This window comes from Trichomycterus rosablanca, chromosome 5 (assembly GCF_030014385.1).
Source record: "Trichomycterus rosablanca isolate fTriRos1 chromosome 5, fTriRos1.hap1, whole genome shotgun sequence".
Classification (NCBI taxonomy): domain Eukaryota; kingdom Metazoa; phylum Chordata; class Actinopteri; order Siluriformes; family Trichomycteridae; genus Trichomycterus; species Trichomycterus rosablanca.
Window position 1 is genome coordinate 46,313,177 of NC_085992.1, and position 22,348 is coordinate 46,335,524.

Genomic DNA, 22,348 nt, shown 5'->3' on the forward strand with positions numbered 1-22,348 from the left:
TTTAACTGATTTATTACATCTGTTAGCAATTTTAGTGGCTGAAACACATGAATTCAAATATTAGTAGGGGTGTCCCAATACTGTCCATATCGTGTACGTCTAAAATAATTCATACGTTTACAAGCCAAGTCTTTGATGTTTGAGGAACTGTGGAATCAAACTAAAAAAAAGACATGTGCACTGTCAGCACATCCAGTTTCACTGCCTCTTGGATATCTTAAGGCTTGCACAGTTTTGGGGCGTGGAAGCACAAAAAGAGGAACTTTTTAAAAGGATAAAAAGAAATGGAACACAAAAAGTGGAAGTTATGTATAGCAACAGACCACAGTAAAGAAGACGATTCAGTCTAACCTCTAACTAATACATCTGTAGTGTACAGTAGTGTGAATCTTCAGATACACACTGTGGAGTGAAAATTTAACAAAATCAGTATACAGAGGTACCTTGAAACACGACGTTAATTGGTTCTGGGAGTGGCATAAGGTTCAAAAGACGTTGAGTTTTAAGGTATTTTTTTCCTATAAGGATGTTTGGAAAAAATGTTAATGCGTTCCATGGTCCCGTGGAACTGTATATATTTTAGGCTAATGTAAATAATGAGGTTGTTTGACACAATAAAAATAACACAAACATGAAATACAATTGAAAACAGTTAAACATCAATAAAAACTTTAATATTCCTTAGCGGGTTCAGTAAGGGCGCATTTACATGAGAAGTGACAAAACTGCTTTTGCGCCGGTGCCGCTTAGCTTGCTGCTGCGCTTCCCTGAGCGACACACACCCTGCCTTTTTGCCGCGTTGGGCTCACGATTATTTGTGCTTGAAAATACAGCTGAACACAGATACATGTGGACGCTCTTTGATGACGTTTTACCGCACCGCTCAAGTCAAGCGCTGAAAAAAGCGACACACGTCTAGTTTAAAGGAAATATCGAGTTGAAGGGTATAAATTGCTTCACGAAGGGCGTCGAGTTTCAAAAGATTTGGGTTTAGGGGTGTCAAGTTACAAGGTACCACTGTATATTTACATTTAAGATTTCATTCTTAAAATAAGTGCTTATGTAAATCAAGTTTTAAAACTGTAGCTTTCCAACAGAAGCAATAGCATTTTCAGATTTATTGATTTGTTTAGTTAGTTAGTTATTTACCATCATGTTTTACACTTTGGTTGCATTCATGACCGGACAGGTATTTACAAGTTACACAGGCACCAACATACGACACTTAGAACGCCTCTCCTAATGATTAAGTTCCGATGTTTAGGCCACACCCATCGTTAACAGGTGTACATTGCTTCATTTTCCTTTCTTTGTTCGGCTATGCCTGAGGGTGGGAGGAGATGGCCGATGACCTAACCATTAGGAGGTGCACAAGTTAGTGCACTCTCAGTGGTTTCCTAGTCCTGATAAAACAGAAGAGTTGCGTCAGAAAGGGTATCCTGCATAGTGCAACCAAGCTTTTAAGAACTTTCCTGTTCTACAACAGGAAAATAGTAGAATAGAATAGAATAGAATAGAATAGAATAGAAACTATTTGTCATTGTACATGGTACAACAAAATAATGTGCGGTACTTCTCAACATAAATGAATCATACAAAAAGTAAAACAACAGCAACAATTAAAACAACACACGACAACACACAGACATACAACATGCAGTCAATAATAGCAGCATATAAGTCTTTATATGAGGTGCAAAGTGGCAAAAATAATGTGCAAAAATCGTGTCGTCAATTTGTCTTCCGCTGCTGGGGGATCTCGGATTGCAGTCGAGGTGGGTGTATTGCTTCTCACGCCTCCTCCGACCCACGCACAGCCCTTTGTGGAACCCTGTTTCACACATGCACTCTGCACAGGCGCCTCTCTGTCTGCTAATCAGAGTCCTTACACAGCACATAGTCCGGTCATCCCGCCCTAGCAGAACCGTGTCTGCTGCAGGCACTGCCAATTATGCCTGCTAGATGGCACCCAGTTGACTGATGGCAACACCGAGTTTCGAACCGAGGAGTTCAGAATCTCGGCGCTGGTGTGCTAGCGGAATATCCCGCCCCATGCGAGTTCTTAGGGGTTTCGGCGGGGGTGTACAGAGGGAGTGATGAATGCACACATTAAGATCAATGTGTAATCAGAAGAGCAAGTGCAATGAGTCCAGCATCTGAAATAAAAAGGTTTCCAAATCTAATTTGCATAAAAAATGCTAAACCACGATAATTACAGCGGGACAAACCAAAAATCATCCTGTTGTTGCTACTGCTATTATTTACAGTCACTGTCCCATCCTTGCTCTTAGCATCTGGTGAAGAACGCAGCCTCACATACAGTGAACTCCCCATTCATGGGCCCCATTGTGCAACTGGAAATGGACAATAGCACATTAGGTGTGGCATGGATAGTTCTGGTTTTGGATACGTCCTGGATTGTACTGTACTGTACTGTCCCACACGATGAAAAAAGGGGCATTAGAGCGCTAAACAGGCAGCTGCCAATCCGGCCTACTCAGCCATTTTATGTGTTTATTTATGTAATCAATGCAAAGTAAAGCAAATCAACCATAAGCCCGACGGGTGCTGATCTAATCATTACATAACCAACTAAACACAATTTCTGAGTTACAGGATAAGCAGAGACAATTACAAATAATTTGATTCTACAATTATACTGGGTGGGAAGGAAGAGGAGGGAGTAGCATTTTCAGTAACCACAGCATTCGTTCTGCATTAGAGAGTAAAATGCTGGACTATCCCTTTGTCCACTAGTAATCAGAACCATGATTTAACACGTTTAAGTTCTGGAAGATCTGAAAAATGTACACTAGAGGACTCTACAAAAAATAAGTTAAAAGAACAAAGCTACAGTGTATCACAAAAGTGAGTACACCCCTCACATTTCTGCAGATATTTAAGTATATCTTTTCATGGGACAACACTGACAAAATGACACTTTGACACAATGAAAAGTAGTCTGTGTGCAGCTTATATAACAGTGTAAATTTATTCTTCCCTCAAAATAACTCAATATACAGCCATTAATGTCTAAACCACCGGCAACAAAAGTGAGTACACCCCTAAGAGACTACACCCCTAAATGTCCAAATTGAGCACTGCTTGTCATTTTCCCTCCAAAATGTCATGTGATTTGTTAGTGTTACTAGGTCTCAGGTGTGCATAGGGAGCAGGTGTGTTCAATTTAGTAGTACAGCTCTCACACTCTCTCATACTGGTCACTGAAAGTTCCAACTTGGCACCTCATGGCAAAGAACTCTCTGAGGATCTTAAAAGACGAATTGTTGCGCTACATGAAGATGGCCAAGGCTACAAGAAGATTGCCAACACCCTGAAACTGAGCTGCAGCACAGTGGCCAAGATCATCCAGCGTTTTAAAAGAGCAGGGTCCACTCAGAACAGACCTCGCGTTGGTCGTCCAAAGAAGCTGAGTGCACGTGCTCAGCGTCACATCCAACTGCTGTCTTTGAAAGATAGGCGCAGGAGTGCTGTCAGCATTGCTGCAGAGATTGAAAAGGTTGGGGGTCAGCCTGTCAGTGCTCAGACCATACGCCGCACACTACATCAAATTGGTCTGCATGGCTGTCACCCCAGAAGGAAGCCTCTTCTGAAGTCTCTACACAAGAAAGCCCACAAACAGTTTGCTGAAGACATGTCAACAAAGGACATGGATTACTGGAACCATGTCCTATGGTCTGATGAGACCAAGATTAATTTGTTTGGTTCAGATGGTCTCAAGCATGTGTGGCGGCAATCAGGTGAGGAGTACAAAGATAAGTGTGTCATGCCTACAGTCAAGCATGGTGGTGGGAATGCCATGGTCTGGGGCTGCATGGGTGCAGCAGGTGTTGGGGAGTTACATTTCATTGAGGGACACATGAACTCCAATATGTACTGTGAAATACTGAAGCAGAGCATGATCCCCTCTCTCCGGAAACTGGGTCGCAGGGCAGTGTTCCAGCATGATAATGACCCCAAACACACCTCTAAGACGACCACTGCTTTATTGAAGAGGCTGAGGGTAAAGGTGATGGACTGGCCAAGCATGTCTCCAGACCTAAACCCAATAGAACATCTTTGGGGCATCCTCAAGCGGAAGGTGGAGGAGTGCAAAGTCTCAAATATCCGCCAGCTCCGTGATGTCGTCATGGAGGAGTGGAAAAGCATTCCAGTGGCAACCTGTGAAGCTCTGGTAAACTCCATGCCCAGGAGAGTTAAGGCAGTTCTGGGAAATAATGGTGGCCACACAAAATATTGACACTTCAGGAACTTTCACTAAGGGGTGTACTCACTTTTGTTGCCGGTGGTTTAGACATTAATGGCTGTATATTGAGTTATTTTGAGGGAAGAATAAATTGACACTGTTATATAAGCTGCACACAGACTACTTTTCATTGTGTCAAAGTGTCATTTTGTCAGTGTTGTCCCATGAAAAGATATACTTAAATATCTGCAGAAATGTGAGGGGTGTACTCACTTTTGTGATACACTGTACTTTGTACTGTACTGTACGCTTTCTGATCCTCCACAGATCAGCTATCTAACCCTCTGCTGTGAAGAGCCGTCGTGACTGAACGCGGCCCATGAGAGTCCATGAGAATCCATTATGAAGCAGTTAACGTGCACTTTGAGCTTCTCACAATGCTCTTACTGAACAGAGCACAGCTGACCAGCTGAAAAGCTTCGCTCATGATCCGCAGCCAAGAATCCGGGAAGAGAGCAGACTTCTGACCCCAAACACTGATCTGCACTGAAACTGCACAGCTTGATCTGGGGAGCGCTGGGATATTTCGGGCTCGCTGCCTGCACTAAAACATTCTCATGGCAGGAACGTGTGATATATTTCTTATTCACACAAACTGAGGAAGCTGTCGGGTAAGCAAAAGAAAAAATGTATTTTTGCCTGTGGTAATATGTTACAAGTGCATAAAACATAAAACCACCCTCGTTTGGTAGGACTCAGGGCCAGAAAGAAAATCCTGTACACTTCTTTCAACAGATGTGTCTGGAAAACAGAAATAACTCCAAGACCTACTACAGATTTTGTTTTTGTTTTTGTATTGCATTGAGTTGAATCTGCACAATATGAACAACACCGCTATTTAAGCTCTAAGACTTTAGTTTTACACCTGAGCTCTGAGGCTAATGCAGCTACGAATAAAGAACGTCTGTATTGCCCAAAAATAACTTCATAACAAGGCGATCGGCTGAGAGCTCGAGCTCTTACGTTTGAATGAGAGTGGTCCTATCGACCTGGCTGGGCGTCTATCAGGCACAACTGGCTGTGCCCATAAGGGAGTCAGGGAGGTCGACTGGGTTCCTCATTGTCAGTGCAAATGCATCCTCTGCTGCATGAGTGGTGGAGGAGTTACAGAGGGCATAGCGTAACAAATAAAGATTTAAAAGAATTAACACATCAAAGATTGTTTTATGTGTGTTTATGCCTAGTTCACACTACATGATTTTTGCCGGCTCGGGAGCAACTCGGCGTTTGCTCGGCGATCCAAACTCGGCTCTCAGTCGCTATGTGTGAACTGTTCAACAACTCGATCCAAGCGGCTCGCGAAGATCTCGCCGAGCGCTCGGCGACCAAAGAGAGATTTCTAGCATGTCAAATATCTGGATTGGAGTTGCCCGACTGGCAATGAGTGCTATGTCGAACAGCCAATGAGAACGTAAGATACGGTATGAGGTGGGACAGGGGCATAATATAGTTTATATCAGAATACATCAGCACACACACACACAAGTTTTACAGTATTTCTGACCTTATCGTTCTCTACAAAACACCAACGCTGCATTGCAAAAATATTTATTAACCTCCAACTCACTATAGAACAATCCCTGCTGCTCGCGTTGCCAAATCCTCTCAGATTCATTTATTTTTCCTCCGTGTTTTTACGCTGCACATCAGCACACAAACTTTGATCGCTCGCTACTTGTTGACGTGTATTTTTGGTATCATCTGGTATCATTAAACCCCTCGTCACTTCTCGTGTGTGTTTTTGTGACAAAACGTAGTTTGGGAGACCAGAGAAGCTCGCCTGTGATTCCAGTTAGTGATAGATGGTGTAGTGTGAAATCCCCTATCACCGATCAGTCGTGTAGTGTGAAAGCCTCACCGACTTGAAAGACTTTCGATTACAAGAGATTCAGGACCTGGACATCAAAACCCTTTCTGTTTAATATTATTAAACAAAAAAGTACAGATTAACTACTAAAATAAATAAAATGTATAAAATTATAGATTATTAAGACTATATACATATATAAATAACATTATTTATTTAGAATAGAACATCAGCTATTGTACCCAAGAGGATTAAGGCCATTGCTCAAGAGACCAACAGTGGCTGCATGGCAGAGCCAGGATTCAAACCCACAACCTTTAAATTGATAGCTCAATGCCCTACCCACTACGCTACCGCTGGCCATATACCCAAGATCGTTTTGCTTTAAGGTTGAAAAAAAGTTGACAAAGCGGATCATTCTGGTCCGCACAGCTGATCTGGCACAGCTTTTACACTGGACGCCCTTCCTGATGCAACCCTCTTTATTTCATCTGGGCTTGGGACCGGCACTAAGAGCGCACTGACAAGTTCTCCCAACGGCTAAGATGTTCGGCCAACCCCCTTTCAGACACAGCCAATCAAACACTGGTCAGTAACCAGCAAAAATACAGTATAACTAATATTAATACCCAACACGTTTTGATTGGTGACCATTAAACTTAGTATACACAAAGAACTCAATCTGTATTCTGCACTTTACTTTACTTGAACCAAATCCACCACACCTGCAAATATATAATGTATACATAATGTTTATCTTGTACAATACCTGTACATCTTGGACTATACAATAATTATTCTACTCCTGACATATCCTGCTATTAACATTTACATTCCTCATTTCCTTTTCCTAATCACTGACCCACAGTACAGCATACAGTAATCTTCGTACGTGTACATTAATAGCCTTGAAACAATAACCTGTATATATTAAAGGAATGGTGCTAGTATATCTAAGTTTGTGTGTATTTACAGCTGTGAGGGACTATGCACCTATGATTTTCACTCACCTTTCATACCCGTGTTAATGTGCCATGACAATAAAAGTGATTTAATACGATTTCAATTTAACACATGTTTTTTTAACCATGAAATTAAAATCATACTCGCATTTCAACCAGCCATAATGTAAACACACGTACAAACACAAAGCACATGACTATTAAAATCCTGAAATTAAGCAATATCTACATATACGCTTTAAGGTCCATACGGTTGCTATTTGAGGGGTCGAAACGAACGATCCCACATCGAACACTTAAGTGTCTCCACTAGTAATGAGATTTAATAACAAAGCTTCAGCCCAGAGAAGGACTGCAGCGGATTTGAGAACGGTCTGATAGCAGGATAAGTGAGAGTGATTTCATTATAGATAAAAGCAAGCAGATTGAGAAATTGCATTTGAGAAACGGGAAGAAGACGGTGCCGTGCTGACTTGTTCTACACGCGCTTTGATTGAGGAAGATTGTAACCACAGCTCAGAACCTTCATGGCATGTTGTTGATGTTTTCCACGTGTTAAGTGTGAACAGTTTGCTGACACTGTGGATATTCTGCTGACACGGCACATGTTTAACTTACAAAAGAGAATCACAAATGTGAGTTTCTCTGTATCAGCATGAAAACAGTTTCATGTGCAGTTTCAGGCTTATTCAGTATTTAATTCAAATGTCCGGCGCTGAACTCAGCATTTTACATTGTATTTAAACTCACCCCAACACTGAAACAATGCTCAGCTGGACACACTGGGCGCTGGGCAGGAACATCCAGGCAAACACATTCACACTTTTTAGTAGCAATTTCTAGTAGATCCAGTTAGTCTGACTGCATGTCTGTTTTACTGTTGGAGGAAACCTACGTGGACACAGGGAGAACATGCAAACTCCACACAGGAAGTACCTTGGCCGTCAAGCCGGTAAATCAAACCTAGGCGCTTTCTGCTGTGAGGTGATAGCGATACCCACTGCATCACTATGCCAAAAGATCAAACTCTAGGTCCCCAGGACTCAGCACTTACACCACCGGCTGTTCCACAGCGCTGCTTCATTTGCCAGGCGAGGGCACTCATTTGTTTCTGAAACAAATCACTGAAACTAATCCACTCACCTACTTAGACCTAAAGGGCAGTTTAGAGTAACCTGTCCACCTTTTGCATGACTGTGCCCCTTTGCACAAAGCAAAGCCCATAAATGTGTGTCTTTACAAGACCAAAAGTATGTGGACATACTGCAGCAGTCCCTGATTTCATCCTTACTAAAACACCTCGGGATGAAACGGAACGTTGACTGTGAGCCAACATGTGAGTCTATCAGTCCTGACCTCATAAAGGCTCCTTTGACTCAATGGTCAGAAATGTCCACAGTCACAAAGTGAGGGACAACTCCATGTTAAGGGTCATTGTTTTGAATCGGGACATTTAACAAGCTCATAATCAGATGCCCACGGCCACGTACCTCACTGAAAAGCGGGATGAATTGGAACTGCCTGCCTGCCTGAAGACTCAATGATCACGAATTTTTAACAGTCACAAAGTGATGTGCAACTCCATGTTATGGGCCTTTGATTTGAATCGGGACATTTAACAAGCTCAGAGTCAGACACCCACATACCTCAACCTCACTGAAAAGTGGGATGAATTGGAACCGCCTACCTGCCTAAAGACTTAATGATCACAAATGTCCACAGTCACAAAGCGAGGGTCAACTCCATGTTTGAGCCATTGTTTTGAATATGGACATCTAAGCTCAGAGTCAGATGCCCACATACTGTACCTCAACCTCACTGTAAAATGGGAGGAATTGGAACTGCCTGCCTGAAGACTCAATGGTCACAAATTTCCACAGTCACAATGTGAGGGTCAACTCCATGTTTGGGCCATTGTTTTGAATCTGGACATCTAACAAGCTCAGAGTCAGATGCCCACGTACCTCAACCTCACTGAAAAGTGGGATGAATTGGAACTGCCTGCCTGCCTGAAGAGTCAATGGTCACAAATTTCCACAGTCACAAACTAAGGGGCAGCTCCATATTATAGGCCATTGTTTTGAATCTGGACATCTAACAAGCTCAGATTCAGATGCCCACGTACCTCAACCTCACTGAAAAGTGGGATGAATTGGAACTGCCTGCCTGAAGACTCAGTGGTCACAAATTTCCACAGTCACAAAGTGCGGGACAACTCCATGTTAAGGGTCATTGTTTTGAATCTAAACACTTCTAAATTAAGCTCAGAGTCAGATGCCCACGTACCTCAACCTCACTGTAAAATGGGATGAACTGGAACTGCCTGCCTGCGTGAAGAGTCAATGGTCACAAATTTCGACGATCACCAAGCGATGTGCAACTCCACGTTAAGGGTCATTGTTTTGAATAAGGACATTTAACAAGCTCAGAGTCAGATACCCAAGTACCTCAACCTCACTGAAAAGTGGGATGAATTGGAACTGCCCGCCCGAAGACTCAACGTTCACGAATTTGCAGTCACAAAGTGAGAGACAACTCCATGTTACGGGCCATTGTTTTGAATCGGGACATCTAACAAGCTCATAATCGGATGCCCACGGCCACGTACCTCACTGAACAGCGGGATGAATTCGAACTGCCTGCCTGCCTGAAGAGTCAGTGGTCACAAATTCCCACAGTCACTACGCGATGTGTTTTAAATATGCTCAACCTCACTGAAAGGTGGGATGAATTGGAACTGCCTGCCTAAAGAGTCAATGGGGACAAATTTCCAGTCACAATGCAATGTGCAACTCCATGTCATGAGCCTTTGTTTTGAATCTGGACATCTAACAAGCTCAGAGTCAGACACCCACGTAACAGTATCGTACACGATACACACAAAGTGCCAACAAGTATCGCGGTTTGATATTTTTTGCAATATCAGCCAACCTCAACACAAAGTGCGAGGGTCAGTGGTCAGTTTTATGTATGTGAAGTGTTGAACAGTGTACAAGGCATTAATAATGTAACTACTGGAGCTGTTGAGCACATCGGAGCTGTTGGAAAGCATGGATTTGCATGCGTTTGTGTGCGGTGCGGTCGCGGTCTTGCGGATATTTAAATCCAGCGCATATTTGAATAAAGACTGAGATTGGACTTACATAACGGCGCAACTTTTTTTCCGGCGGAGACTTTCTGAGCCAGCCCGAACACACCACATCCCCTCCGCTCATTTTACCCAGTTTCTCCACTTCTCTGCGCACAGTTTGAGAAGCTCGACCTGTAAAAAAAGTGCAAAATAATGTCCAGTGTGACGCTGCAAAGTTACAAAGTGTCGAGCTGAGCTGAGCTGAGCTGAGCTGTAATAATGTTGCGTGGAAGAAAATACCGTCAGTGATTGTAGGGCTCGTCCACGGCGCCAAATTCCTCCTTCTCTATTAATTCCTTCCTTTATGTTCAGATAGTCCAACTCGAAATCCGTTTATTTAAAGCTCTGCTCGGTCTGGAAACACAAACAACCCGGATTATTTGTTCCTAAACAGTTTTCCGAGCAGAACTCCAGCCGGCCACACTGTTGTTGACACTCCAACTCCGACTTCGACGTAGAGAGGGAAAAAAAAACACTCCTTTAATTCACTCCCATGCAGGCAAAACACTTCCAAGAGAGACACAACCGTAACTTCCAGAATTTCCACACCATGCTGGTTTGCACTGGTTTCTCTGCACTGGTTTCTCGGCGCTGGTTGTGAGAAACTGGTCGAGCTTCCCTCCAGTTTGGCTCCCACAGTTCCTCTGTGATTGACGCGCAGAAATGTCGATACTTTCCCTCTAAAGTCCTTCAGGCTGGAGGGAGAGAAAAAAAGAATAAGAACCAAAGGATCATGGGAAATGTAGTCTTTCTAACCCGCACTGAATGCGTGTTGTGTTTCTTTATCATGTCCTGTACCAGGGAGAGAGAAGAATCCTACTTTTAATCGACAACACACTCTGGTTTGATTTAATTAACAAGAAACAACATTTATTCCATTTCTAAATGCTATTATTCCAAGTGTTTGAAAACTACAATTACCATAATGCACTTGGGCCAGCTCTCCTGAGCATTAATCCCAATGAAACAACTCTCACCAGCAAAGACAGAGTAACCACTGACTTATTACCAGCATTCAAATACTTTACCATAATAACAGTAACACACAGTTAAGGTTTGTTTGTTTGTTTGTTTGTTTATTAGAATTTTAACGTCATGTTTTACACTTTGGTTACATTCATGACAGGAACGGTAGTTACTCATTACACAAGATTCATCAGTTCACAAGGTTACATCAAACACAGTCATGGACAATTTTGTATCTACAATTCACCTCACTGGCATGTCTTTGGACTGTGGGAGGAAACCGGCGCACCCGGAGGAAACCCACGCAGACACGGGGAGGACATGCAAACTCCACACGGAAAGGACCCGGACCCACCTGGGGATCGAACCCAGGACCTTCTTGCTGTGAGGCGACAGTGCTACCCACTTAGCCACCGTGCCGCCCGTTTTCTGCCCGTAAGATTTGTATACAACCCCAAATCAGAAAAAGTTGGGACAGTATGGAAAATGCAAATAAAATAAAAATGCAGTGTTTCTTACATTTACTTCGACTTTTATTTGATTGCAGGCAGTTTGAACACAAAATATTTCATGTTTTATCTGCTCAACTTCATTTCATTTGTTAATATACTTCCATTCCTGCATTTCAGGCCTGCAGCACATTTCAAAAAAAGTTGGGACGGGGGCAATGAGGTGAAAAAACTAAATAATGATGTGATTCCAAACAGGTGATTGTAATCATGGTTTTGTACAAAAGCAGCATCCAGGAAAGGCTGAGTCTTTGCTAAGCAAGATGGCCAGATGTAGCCAAAAGTATGTGGACACGTTTCCTAATTAACCTTAGGGGTTTCCGCCACACACACTTCTAAAAGATGAATACAAACAGTACTATAAAATACGTGTAATGTCTCTAATTTTGTAGCCAAAGTTTGGAGAAGGCCCGTCCTGCTCCAGTAGACGTCTGTGCCTAAAGCAATCCATACAGATACAGTTTAACAAATGATGAGGAACAACTCCAGCATCCTGTGCAGAGCCCTGACCTCAACCCCATTAAACCCTTTTAAGGAATCAGAGCATTGATTGTCATGTTAGCACCTGACCTTTGACTGGATGTGCACAAATTCCTACCTACACACTCCAAAGTTTAGCTGAAAGCCTTCCTAGATCACACTGACAAAGTAAAATCAGAAACAGTGTGTATTATTATTTAGCAAATTTTAGGAAAGTCACAAAAATATGAACAAACTCAACGTTATTTTTTTATTTAGTTATAAAAAAGTGCAGTTGCAGATAATATTAAAATCTTGAAGCTTTCATGAACTGCACAGTACGTACAGGGCAATTTAAACCTTTGAATTAATCTGTAAGGTAGTCAGATAGTCAGTGGTGCGTATTGAAAGTACGTCCATAAAACAATGGTGTAGAAATTCTCTGTGGGTCTAAATTTAAAAGTGGTATTAAAAGGGTTTCAACTTCTATTGTTTACTTAATAATTCATGTACAGTGATACCTTGAAACTCGACGTTAATTGGTTCTGGACGTGGCGTTGTGTTTAAAAGGCGTTGAGTTTCAAGGTATTTTTTTCCCATAAGGATGTATGGGAAACCTGTTAATGCGGTCCATGGTCCCATAGAACTGCATATATTTTAGAAATATGTAAAATAATGAGGTTGTTTTTGACACTTATACACTGAAAATAACACAAATATAAAAACACTAAAATAAAAAGCTGATTCTCACAATTGCTCAGAACCTCAAGCTGTAACACAAGTTTAAAAGTGAAACAGTGAGGAAAATCCAGATAAACACAGATACATGTGGAGCTTTCAGACTGGATATGGTTATTCCTCACAAATGCAGATTCGTCTCATATGCGCACTTTGATGACGTTTTAGTGCCAACATCTGTTGGCTTTAATTGTATCCCTTAGGGGGTGTCCACATACTTTTGGCACTGTAATGTATATAATAGAACTAAATATTGTTAAACAAACATAATGTAATGTAATGCTGCAGTTTAATTTTTTCTGGTCATTTCCCTTATAGAGCATTAAGAAATAAGAAGCATTAAGAAATTATGTATTCAATAATGATACACTTGTAGATTTGCTGTGCTTGTGTTATGCTAATGAGTTTTATTTATGTGCTGAGCAATCTCAGACATGTCACATGAGCGTTTCTGTTTGGGTTTGGATGATTCACAGCGTTCACACCACCCAGCTGACTAAAGTTCTGCTCTGTAAAACGCAGGCCTGATTTGCGCTACTGACATTTGTGAGTGAGTCACACAGGAGCTGTTAGCATTGTGTAATTCATGTCACTGTAATCAGTAGAATAACTGTGCACCATGTTTAACAGCTCTGTTTCCTTCTCTGTTAGCAAGCCATGCATATCAATTGTGCTTTCTGTGGAAAACGAGGAGAAGTAGTTAGACGTGCCTGACTCTGTGATGCATGCTGGGATTTGTGTCCACGTAAGGCATGTGAGGAATGCTGTTGTTCTGGCAAACGCCTTCACCAATCACGCCCGCTGGCTAAGCTCCTATCTGCTTACTCAGGGCTTTTGCAATGCGCTCCGTTATGCTCCGAAGTGCCCCGGGACAATTGCTGTGCATTTCTGATTGATACAGTGAACACATTATCCACCAATCAGCTCTCAGATTCATTTTATGTACTAAAATACATTTTATTTCTCAACATATTTTTAAACACGATACAATACACGGCCAAACGTATTTGGACATTCCATCATGTTGGACAGCCCATTCCAAATCATGGCCATTTTAGTGGAGTTGGCTTCCCCTATGATTTTGGAGAGCATTTGTGCGGTCAGGACTGGTTCTGGACGAGAGGGCCTGGCTCACAAGTGACGATGTTAAACGGGATTAAGGTCAGAGCTGTGCAGTCCGCCATACCACCATTTTTTCAAGCGTCGTACCAACTTTTTTTTGTTTATGCATTTTCTCCCCATTTTCCTCCCGATTTAGAGCACTCAGTTTGGTCTTCCGCTGCTGAGGGATACCCGATTGCATCCGAGGAGAGCACGTCGCTGTACACGCCTCCTCCGACACATACACACCCCTCCTCTTCTCGCCCCTGCATTCTGCACAGGTGTCTCTTCTGCCAATCAGGGTCCTTACACAGCATATGAAGATCCCACCCACCCACACATAGTCCGGCCCCCACCCTGCAGATACGGTGGCCAATTAGTATCTGCTGCAGGCACTGCCTATTATGCCCGCCAGATGGCATCCAGCTGACCGGTGGCAACACCGAGTTTCAAACCGAGGAGTTCAGAAACTTGGTGCTGGTGTGCTAGCGGAATATACCGCTGCGCCACCTGGGCGCCAAATTCATACCAACTGTTTAATGCCATCATCAAATAATGTTTTTGGTTAAGCTCGTAGCCACTGATGCATCGCTGCTTTCACATCATCATCACATGAAAATCTTCTTCCCCTTAAAGCTTCTTTGAGCGTCCAAAAAGGTGGAAATCAAATGGCACTAAATCCGGACTATAAGCGTCTCTCAGTCTCTCAGACAAGACCGATTACTGCTCCTCCCACCCTCACCGTTTCTAAACAAAACATAAAAGTGCGGAAACTTTTTGAAGATCCCTCATAAAACCAGGTCTTTATGGGCCTTGCTTTGTGGACAGGGGCACAGTTTATTTGGAACAGAAAAAAATAGTTGCATATAATTATTTTGAGGTAATTTTTCTTATACATCCGTTAGCAGCACCCATTGGCTTTAAATTGAACTCCTGCACCTAGTAAATTAGGGCGTGTCCACATACTTTTGGCACTGTAATGTATATGATAGAAGTAAATATTGGTTTTTTTTGTATTTTGTTTATGCATTTTCTCCCATTTATCTCCCGACTTTTAGCTCGTCCAATTGCCCGATTGCGTCATGCTTCCTCTCCACTAATGCCGATCCCTGCTCTGATTGAGAAGAACAAAGCTAACCCATACCCCCTCCGACACATGGGCAGCAGCCGTATGCATTTTTTTACCTGCACTAGGCGAGCGCTAATGCGGATCAGCCCTGTGTACGGAGAGACACACCCTGATCAACGCACTCCTTCCCCGCCCCTGTGCAGGCGCCATCAATCAGCTGGCAGAGGTCAAAGTTGCATCAGTTATGAGAGAGTCCCTATCCGGCTTACTACTACCCCACCCCTATATGAACAACAAGCCAATCGTTGTTCATGTGGCCGCTCAGCCCAGCCGGATGGCAGAGCTGAGATTCGATACGATGTATTCGAGATCCCAGCTCCGGTGTGCTAGCGTGTGTTTTACCGCTGCACCACCTGAGTGTCCAGAAGTAAATATCGTTATACAAACATAATTTTTAAAGCACAAATTTATGTCAGTATGTTTAAGAACAGATACAGATAGATAGATATAGATACATATGAACTTTGTGGGTATACAAATACTGACTGTAGCCTGTACTGATCTGTTGCTCTGTACACTTTGTAAACCCCTGCACCCAGTTAATCAATCAAAAGGGACATACATAAGACCCCACTGACCAGTGGATGTTTGAGTGCTGGACCATTCTCAGCACTGCTATGACACCAACATGGTAATGCCATTAGTGTCACAAAAGATGGATTTTAAGATGTGCTCATACACCGATCAGCCATAACTTTAAAACCACCTCCTTGTAACACCCACTGTCCATGTTATCAGCTCCACTTACCATATAGAAGCATTTTGTAGTTCTACAATTACTGACTGTAGTCCATCTGTTTCTCTACATATCTTTTTAACCTGCTTTCACCCTGTTCTTCATTGTCAGGACCCCCACAGAGCAGGTATTATTTAGGTGGTGGATGATTCTCAGCACTGCAGTGACACTGACATGGTGGTGGTGTGTTAGTGTGTGTTGTGCTGGTATGAGTGGATCAGAGATTTTAAACACCAGACTGTCACTGCTGGACTGAGAATAGTCCACCAACCAAAAATATCCAGCCAACAGCGCCCCATGGGCAGCGTCCTGTGACCACAGATGAAGGTCTAGAAGATGACCAACTCAAACAGCAGCAATAGATGAGCGATCGTCTCTGACTTTACATCTACAAGGTGGACCAACTTGGTAGGAGTGGACGGCAAGTGGACACGGTATTTAAAAACTCCAGGAGCGCTGCTGTGTCTGATCCACTCATACCAGCACAACACACACTAACACACCACCACCATGTCAGTGTCACTGCAGTGCTGAGAATGATCCACCACCTAAATAATACCTACTCTGTGGTGGTCCTGTGGTGTCTTGACCATTGAAGAACGGAGGTTAAAAAGGTATGTAGAGAAACAGATGGACTTCGGTCGGTAATTGTAGAACTACAAAGTGCTTCTATATGGTAAGTGGAGCTGATAAAATGGACAGTGAGTGTAGAAACAAGGAGATGGTTTAATGTTATGGCTCCTTTAAACTTAAAAGTAAATTCTGGGATTGTTGGTGGATGGCTGAAGAAAGACCATATTTTTTAATATTTGGAACCTTAAAGGTATGTGTTGCTGACTCAGGTGTTAGCTGTATATTATGTTTGCTATTCTGTGCCCAGGACCACTGCTTAAATAATAGATTTCAAAAAATGTGCCCATATTTTGAGTCCTAGAACTCTTGCTGTGAACTCTTTGCCCTGATGGTTGCTATTGAGCCAGTAGAAAAAAGTGCAAACACACTAATCTGCACATTTCTTGCCACCTCCTACATGAGCTCTGATGATGAGAATGTCGTAGGTTAGTGGAAGTGGGCCAAAGTGTCGATGTGTCCTTGTGAAACGGCTGAGAGAACTGCTGCTCTGCTGTTAAATAATTAAGAGCCATTGATTTTACCAAATGGTCTGGGAGGCAGTGTGAGTGGGGCTGTGTGTTCCAAAGCTAATGGGTTAAAAATTAGATTTAAGAAGGTGGCCCTTCCCTTTCTTTACAAACCACACGACTAACATCGGTGCACTATACACCAGAGCATCGCCATTAAGAAAAGTACCGTTTAGAGGAGCTTCTGTTTAAGGGGAAGGGGTCAATTTGAAGGAAAATGGTTCAGGCAGTGCCGTTCATCCTGGACAGGATCTGTGCGAGGAAGCTGATATGGTGTTAGAATTCGGCACCGATGGCTCAATCAGGGCACTGGCAGGGCTTGATGGATTACTCGTCCCATGGTGATTGTGGAAAGAGCTCCTAATTCAGCCCTAAAAGCCGTGATAACCCTGATAACATTTGTCTGTAATAATCTATAATAATAATGCTTTGCACTGTGTCTAATGCTATTTAATGCATTAATGAGCCGCCTTCGGTCACTAATAGCAACCATTTGGCAGAAAGGACAATTGTTAAACATCTTGAAAGTGGTTTTGCAAAAGCATCTGCTAATGAAAGGGAAAAAGAATCACATTTTTAATTATCTGCTTTTAGCCTGAAAGAAATGCCACTTCTTATGTAACTGCATATTGATTTTAAGCCAGGATGCTGAAATTACATAAGGCTGAATTTATATCTGTCAAGGCTTATAAAAACACGTCTGTCCACTCATCGTTCCTAGAACCTCCACTGTCTGTCTGGGTTATTTCGATTTTAGTACATTACAGTGGGGTAAGGGACGCTAATGCCTTGATTCATAATCATCCTTTCAAGAACGCAACACATTATATACTGTGCTGCTCCTACAGTACATAGTGCTCTTGAAAAGCTTCAGGCAGCTTTTAATGTGGTTCAGTCCAACTTGTGTGATTTAAAACTGGTGTTGAATGCTGAGAAATCAAAACTAATGTTATTTTATAATGCTAAGTCTAAATCACAGGTTCTTCCGCCCATCGTTACATTTCAAGGCACTCAGATTGGGGTAGTGTCACATTATAAATATCTAGGTTTTATTATAGACGATGCACTCCGTCATTGGCTCCCCATATCACATATCAGTTGGTGATGAAATTGAAACTTAAGTTGGGTTTTTATTTTAGAATTAAATCATGTCGGCCGCTCAGGTGGCACAGCGGTAAAAACACACGCTGGAACCAGAGCTGGGATCTCGAATACATCGTATCGAATCTCAGCTCTGCCTGCCGGCTAAGGCTGAGCGGCCACATGAACAACGATTGGCCTGTTGTTCAGATATGGGCGGGACTAAGACGAATGGGGTCTCTCTCTCATGACTGGTGCAATTACGACCTCTGCTGGCTGATTGATGGCGCCTGCACAGAGATGAGAAAAGAGTGCTCTCAGGGTGTGTCTCTCCGTACACAACGCTAAGCTGCACTGCACTCATCAAAGTGCAGGTGATAAGATGCATACGGCATGCTGCCCACGTGTCGGAGGGGGCGTGGGTTAGCTTCGTTCTCCTCAATCAGAATTCTTTATCTTTTAGTCTTACTGTCTCTACGTATTATTGTTTCTACTTATTATGGTTTTAATTATCTGTGCTGTGAAAATTGTTTATGTCTTGAAACTTTTGTGTGCTGCTGCCATCTCAATGAGATCTTCCTGGTTAAGTAAAGGTAAATAAAAATAAATAATAAAACACACCGCATGCATGAAGACCCACTGAAAGTCATGTATGCTGTATAGCCAAAGGTATGTGGATAAAACACTTATACTGATATAATTTATAATTTTAGATTTTAACATGCATTACAGGGCACTCGGAGGGGTGAAGGGATAAAATGCCAGCTTACCAGAGCTGACACCTCAAACTGCTGCAATTCTGACCTCTGCTGGCTGAACAATAGTATCTGCACGATGAGATGATACAGATCACTGAGCGACTCTCTGCTGAGATACATGCATACATATACAGTACATACATATACACTGATCAACCATAACATTAAAACCACCTCCTTGTTTTTTTACTCTCACTGTCTATTATATCAGCTCTACTTACCACATAGAAGCACTTTGTAGTTCTACAATGAATGACTGTTGTCCATCTGTTTCTCTACATTTTTTTAGCCCCCTTTCATGCTGTTCTTCAATGGTCAGGACTCTCACAGGACCACTACAGAGCAGGTATTATTTAGGTGGTGGATCATTCTCAGCACTGCAGTGACACTGACATGGTGGTGGTGTGTTAGTGTTTGTTGTGCTGGGATGAGTGAATAAGACACAGCAATGCTGATGGAGTTTTTAAATACCGTGTCCACTCACCGTCCACTCTATTAGACACTCCTACGTGGTTGGTCCACCTTGTAGATGATCGCTCATCTATTGCTGCAGTTTGAGTTGGTCATCTACTACACCTTCATCAGTGGGGCGCTGTTGGCTGGATATTTTTGGTTGGACTATTCTCAGTCCAGCAGTGACAGTGAGGTTTTTAAAAACTCCAGCAGCGCTGCTGTGTCTGATCCACTCATACCAGCACAACACACACTAACACACCACCACCATGTCAGTGTCACTGCAGTGCTGAGAATCATCCACCACCCAAATAATACGTACTTTGTTGTGGACCTGGGAGAGTCCTGACCATTGAAGAACTCGCCTCCTGCAGGTTAAAAGAAGTGGTTGGTTTTAGTCACTGCTAAAATAACCATTAATATTATTATTAATAATTAATATTCATATTAATAATAATAGTATTTGTTTTTTAATTTTATTACGATTTCATTGTCATGTTTTACACTTTGGTTACATTCATGACAGGACAGTAATTACTGGTTACACAAGATTCATCAGATCAAGTTTTAATGTCAAACACAGTCATGGACAATTTTGTGTCTCCAATTCACCTCACTTGCACGTTTTTGTACTGTGGGAGAAAACCTGAGCCCCCAGAGGAAACCCACACAGACACGGGGAGAACATGCAAACTCCACACAGAAAGAACCCAGACCGCCCCACCTGGGAATTAAACCAAGGACCTTCTTGCTGTGAGGCAACCGTGCTACCCACTGAGCCATCGTGTCACCCTTGATATTATTAATAGTCAATTCATTTTGTAATAATAATAAGGTAATAAAATGTTGTTTTTTCTGTTTTTCTTGGTGTGCTGCCTTGTTTGCTGTACTCGAGCTGGCAGGGACTCCACAAGTCTGTGTGCAAAGTGTGATGATCCATGTTCTCCCAGCATGACTTCACATTACTCAGTGGCATCTAGTGATGTTACTGACTGCTTGGCTTTCTCAGCTTTAGTGACTCAGTGGGGTTTAGATCAGGCGACTGTGGAGAAAAGTCCATGACAATCAACAGGTCTTGATCTTCCTTAATCTTAAAGTACGAGGGTTCCTCAAAAAGTTTTCCGCACATTTTTTTCACTCCATTTATTAAGAATTTAAAAAACAAATGACATCACTTTTCTATACAGTCACCGTCCGATGCATTTTCACAGTGTCGTACCAACTTTTTAATGCCACCAGCAAATAATTTTTTTGGTGGCTTGTAGCCAGTGATGCACCACTGCTTTCACATCATCATCACATGAAATTCTTCCCCTTAAAACTTCTTTGAGCGTCCAAAAAGGTGGAAATCAGATGGTGCTAAATCCGGACTATAAGCGTCTCTGTCTCTCAGACATGACCGATTACTGCTCCTCCTACTACACCCTCACCGCTTATAACCAAAATATAAAAGTGTGGAAACTTTTTGAAGGTCCTCGTAGTTGCAAAGCATTGAGGTTTGAGATTTGTAATAAAAAACACGAATTCCGAAAAAGAGAAATATTTACACTAGTGGTCTCAGACTTTTGTCCCGTGCTGTATGTTGGGTTTCACAGAGGTTCTGTAATGATCACAAATAGTACAAATGGTTACACAGCTGTCAAACTATCATAGGTAACGCAGTAAATAAATAAAAAAACAAGTCCAAAGTGTGCATCCCTTTTTGAATAGGATATACAAGCAGATGTTCGCAATTGTTTTATGATATTCATTGCATGTAAGATCAGGAATGGAGATCGTAAGGGCATCATGCATTTTTTTGGTTTGCCCTTTACACAGAAGGGTTTGATTCTCTGCATGCTGTGACACCAGTATTAAAATGTTCTGCAATTCTAGCCACAGAAGCCCTTCTTCTCCATAGGGTTCATGTCCAATGAGTCTTGGTCGCCCAACAACCTGTCAGCTCCTGAGATTATTGTTGGTTAGTACCAGCCGCAACTTCCTGAACATTAGGGTGACCATACATGCTCTTCTAACTGGACCTAAAAAACGCACCCAGCAAAATAGCTCTGCTGATGAACTATTTAATTTGTTGTTATTTTTGTTTAGGGCCAAATGCTGAATTGAAAGGAATAAGATTATCTGCTCATGAATGCATTTGTTAGTTGTCTTGTTAAAAAGTAGCTGTTTTTTTATTAAAGTAAATAACATAGTTGAATGGTTATTGGTGCATTTGTCAAATATTTACAACCTTTATATACATTGTCATCAGCCCCGGTTCTGGACTGCTTTGCTTGGGGGGGCAGTAAAACCTAATGAGGGGGCATGTTGATAGTCATGTTTTTGAAGCCAGAAATATATTCAAGGCTTGATTTGTGCATGAATGATGACAGCCAAGCTATTGATACTGGCTTAAAGTGATGTATGAGGTAAAGAAATAAAAATGCATGTTTTCAAACTTAAACTTAAAACCCAATGATTAAAAAATACATGTTGATTATGTAAATGGAGAAAAAAGATTATCTAATTGTATTTCATTTTAATACGCCCCCTTAATTAAATTGCCATTACTAATTCAAACGTGGAAATAGGAATGAGTGAGAATATTTATATTATTGGGAAATTAAAATATAAAGAAAACAAAAGAATACTAATTCTGTAAAAAAAAAGTGTTTACCAGTATACCTGCCTCTCGCTCACACTAACAGAACATATACTGCCCAACTGAACTGTTTGGGGCAGTCTGCCGATTTTTATATGACTCAAAGAGCCAATCAGGAATAAGCAAGGAAATATCTTCACACTGTAAAACAAAATGCATTTTTGTGATTGGTTCAGAGATAATTTTAAAAATAGCCGTTGCTTGCATTGTGCTTGGGGGGGCAAAGACACAATTTGGGGGGGCAATGCCCCCCTCAGCCCCCCCCCCCTAGCGCCGGCCCTGATTGTCATGTTGCCACCAATTATATGAAATTACTTTGCCAATTTAACCCTTACCCCCTGCCCCCCGAACCAAACCTTCCACCCAGTGCAGGTGTCCATCTGGCCCATGCTGCCATCCTGCTTAAAGTGTCCTCTTGTTTGAAAACCAAAATATGGTCACCCTACTGTATGTAGCCCTTTCTGTTTCAAAGG

At 42.2% G+C, this 22,348-nt stretch overlaps 1 protein-coding gene across 6 annotated transcripts in view; it reads right to left on the bottom strand.

Moving 5' to 3' along the window:
• gab1 (GRB2-associated binding protein 1) overlaps window positions 1-10,807 on the bottom strand; it is a 128,148-nt gene extending 117,341 nt beyond the window's left edge. For all 6 annotated transcript variants that reach the window (XM_062996229.1, XM_062996227.1, XM_062996228.1 and 3 more), the window contains exons 1-2: window positions 10,407-10,807; window positions 10,180-10,298 (exon numbers count right to left, since the gene is read on the bottom strand). In XM_062996229.1, coding sequence (XP_062852299.1) covers window positions 10,180-10,251 — 72 coding nt within the window. In that variant the 5' untranslated portion in view covers window positions 10,252-10,298; window positions 10,407-10,807. The remainder of the gene's footprint in view (window positions 1-10,179; window positions 10,299-10,406) is intronic.
• Window positions 10,808-22,348: the final 11,541 nt, after the last annotated feature.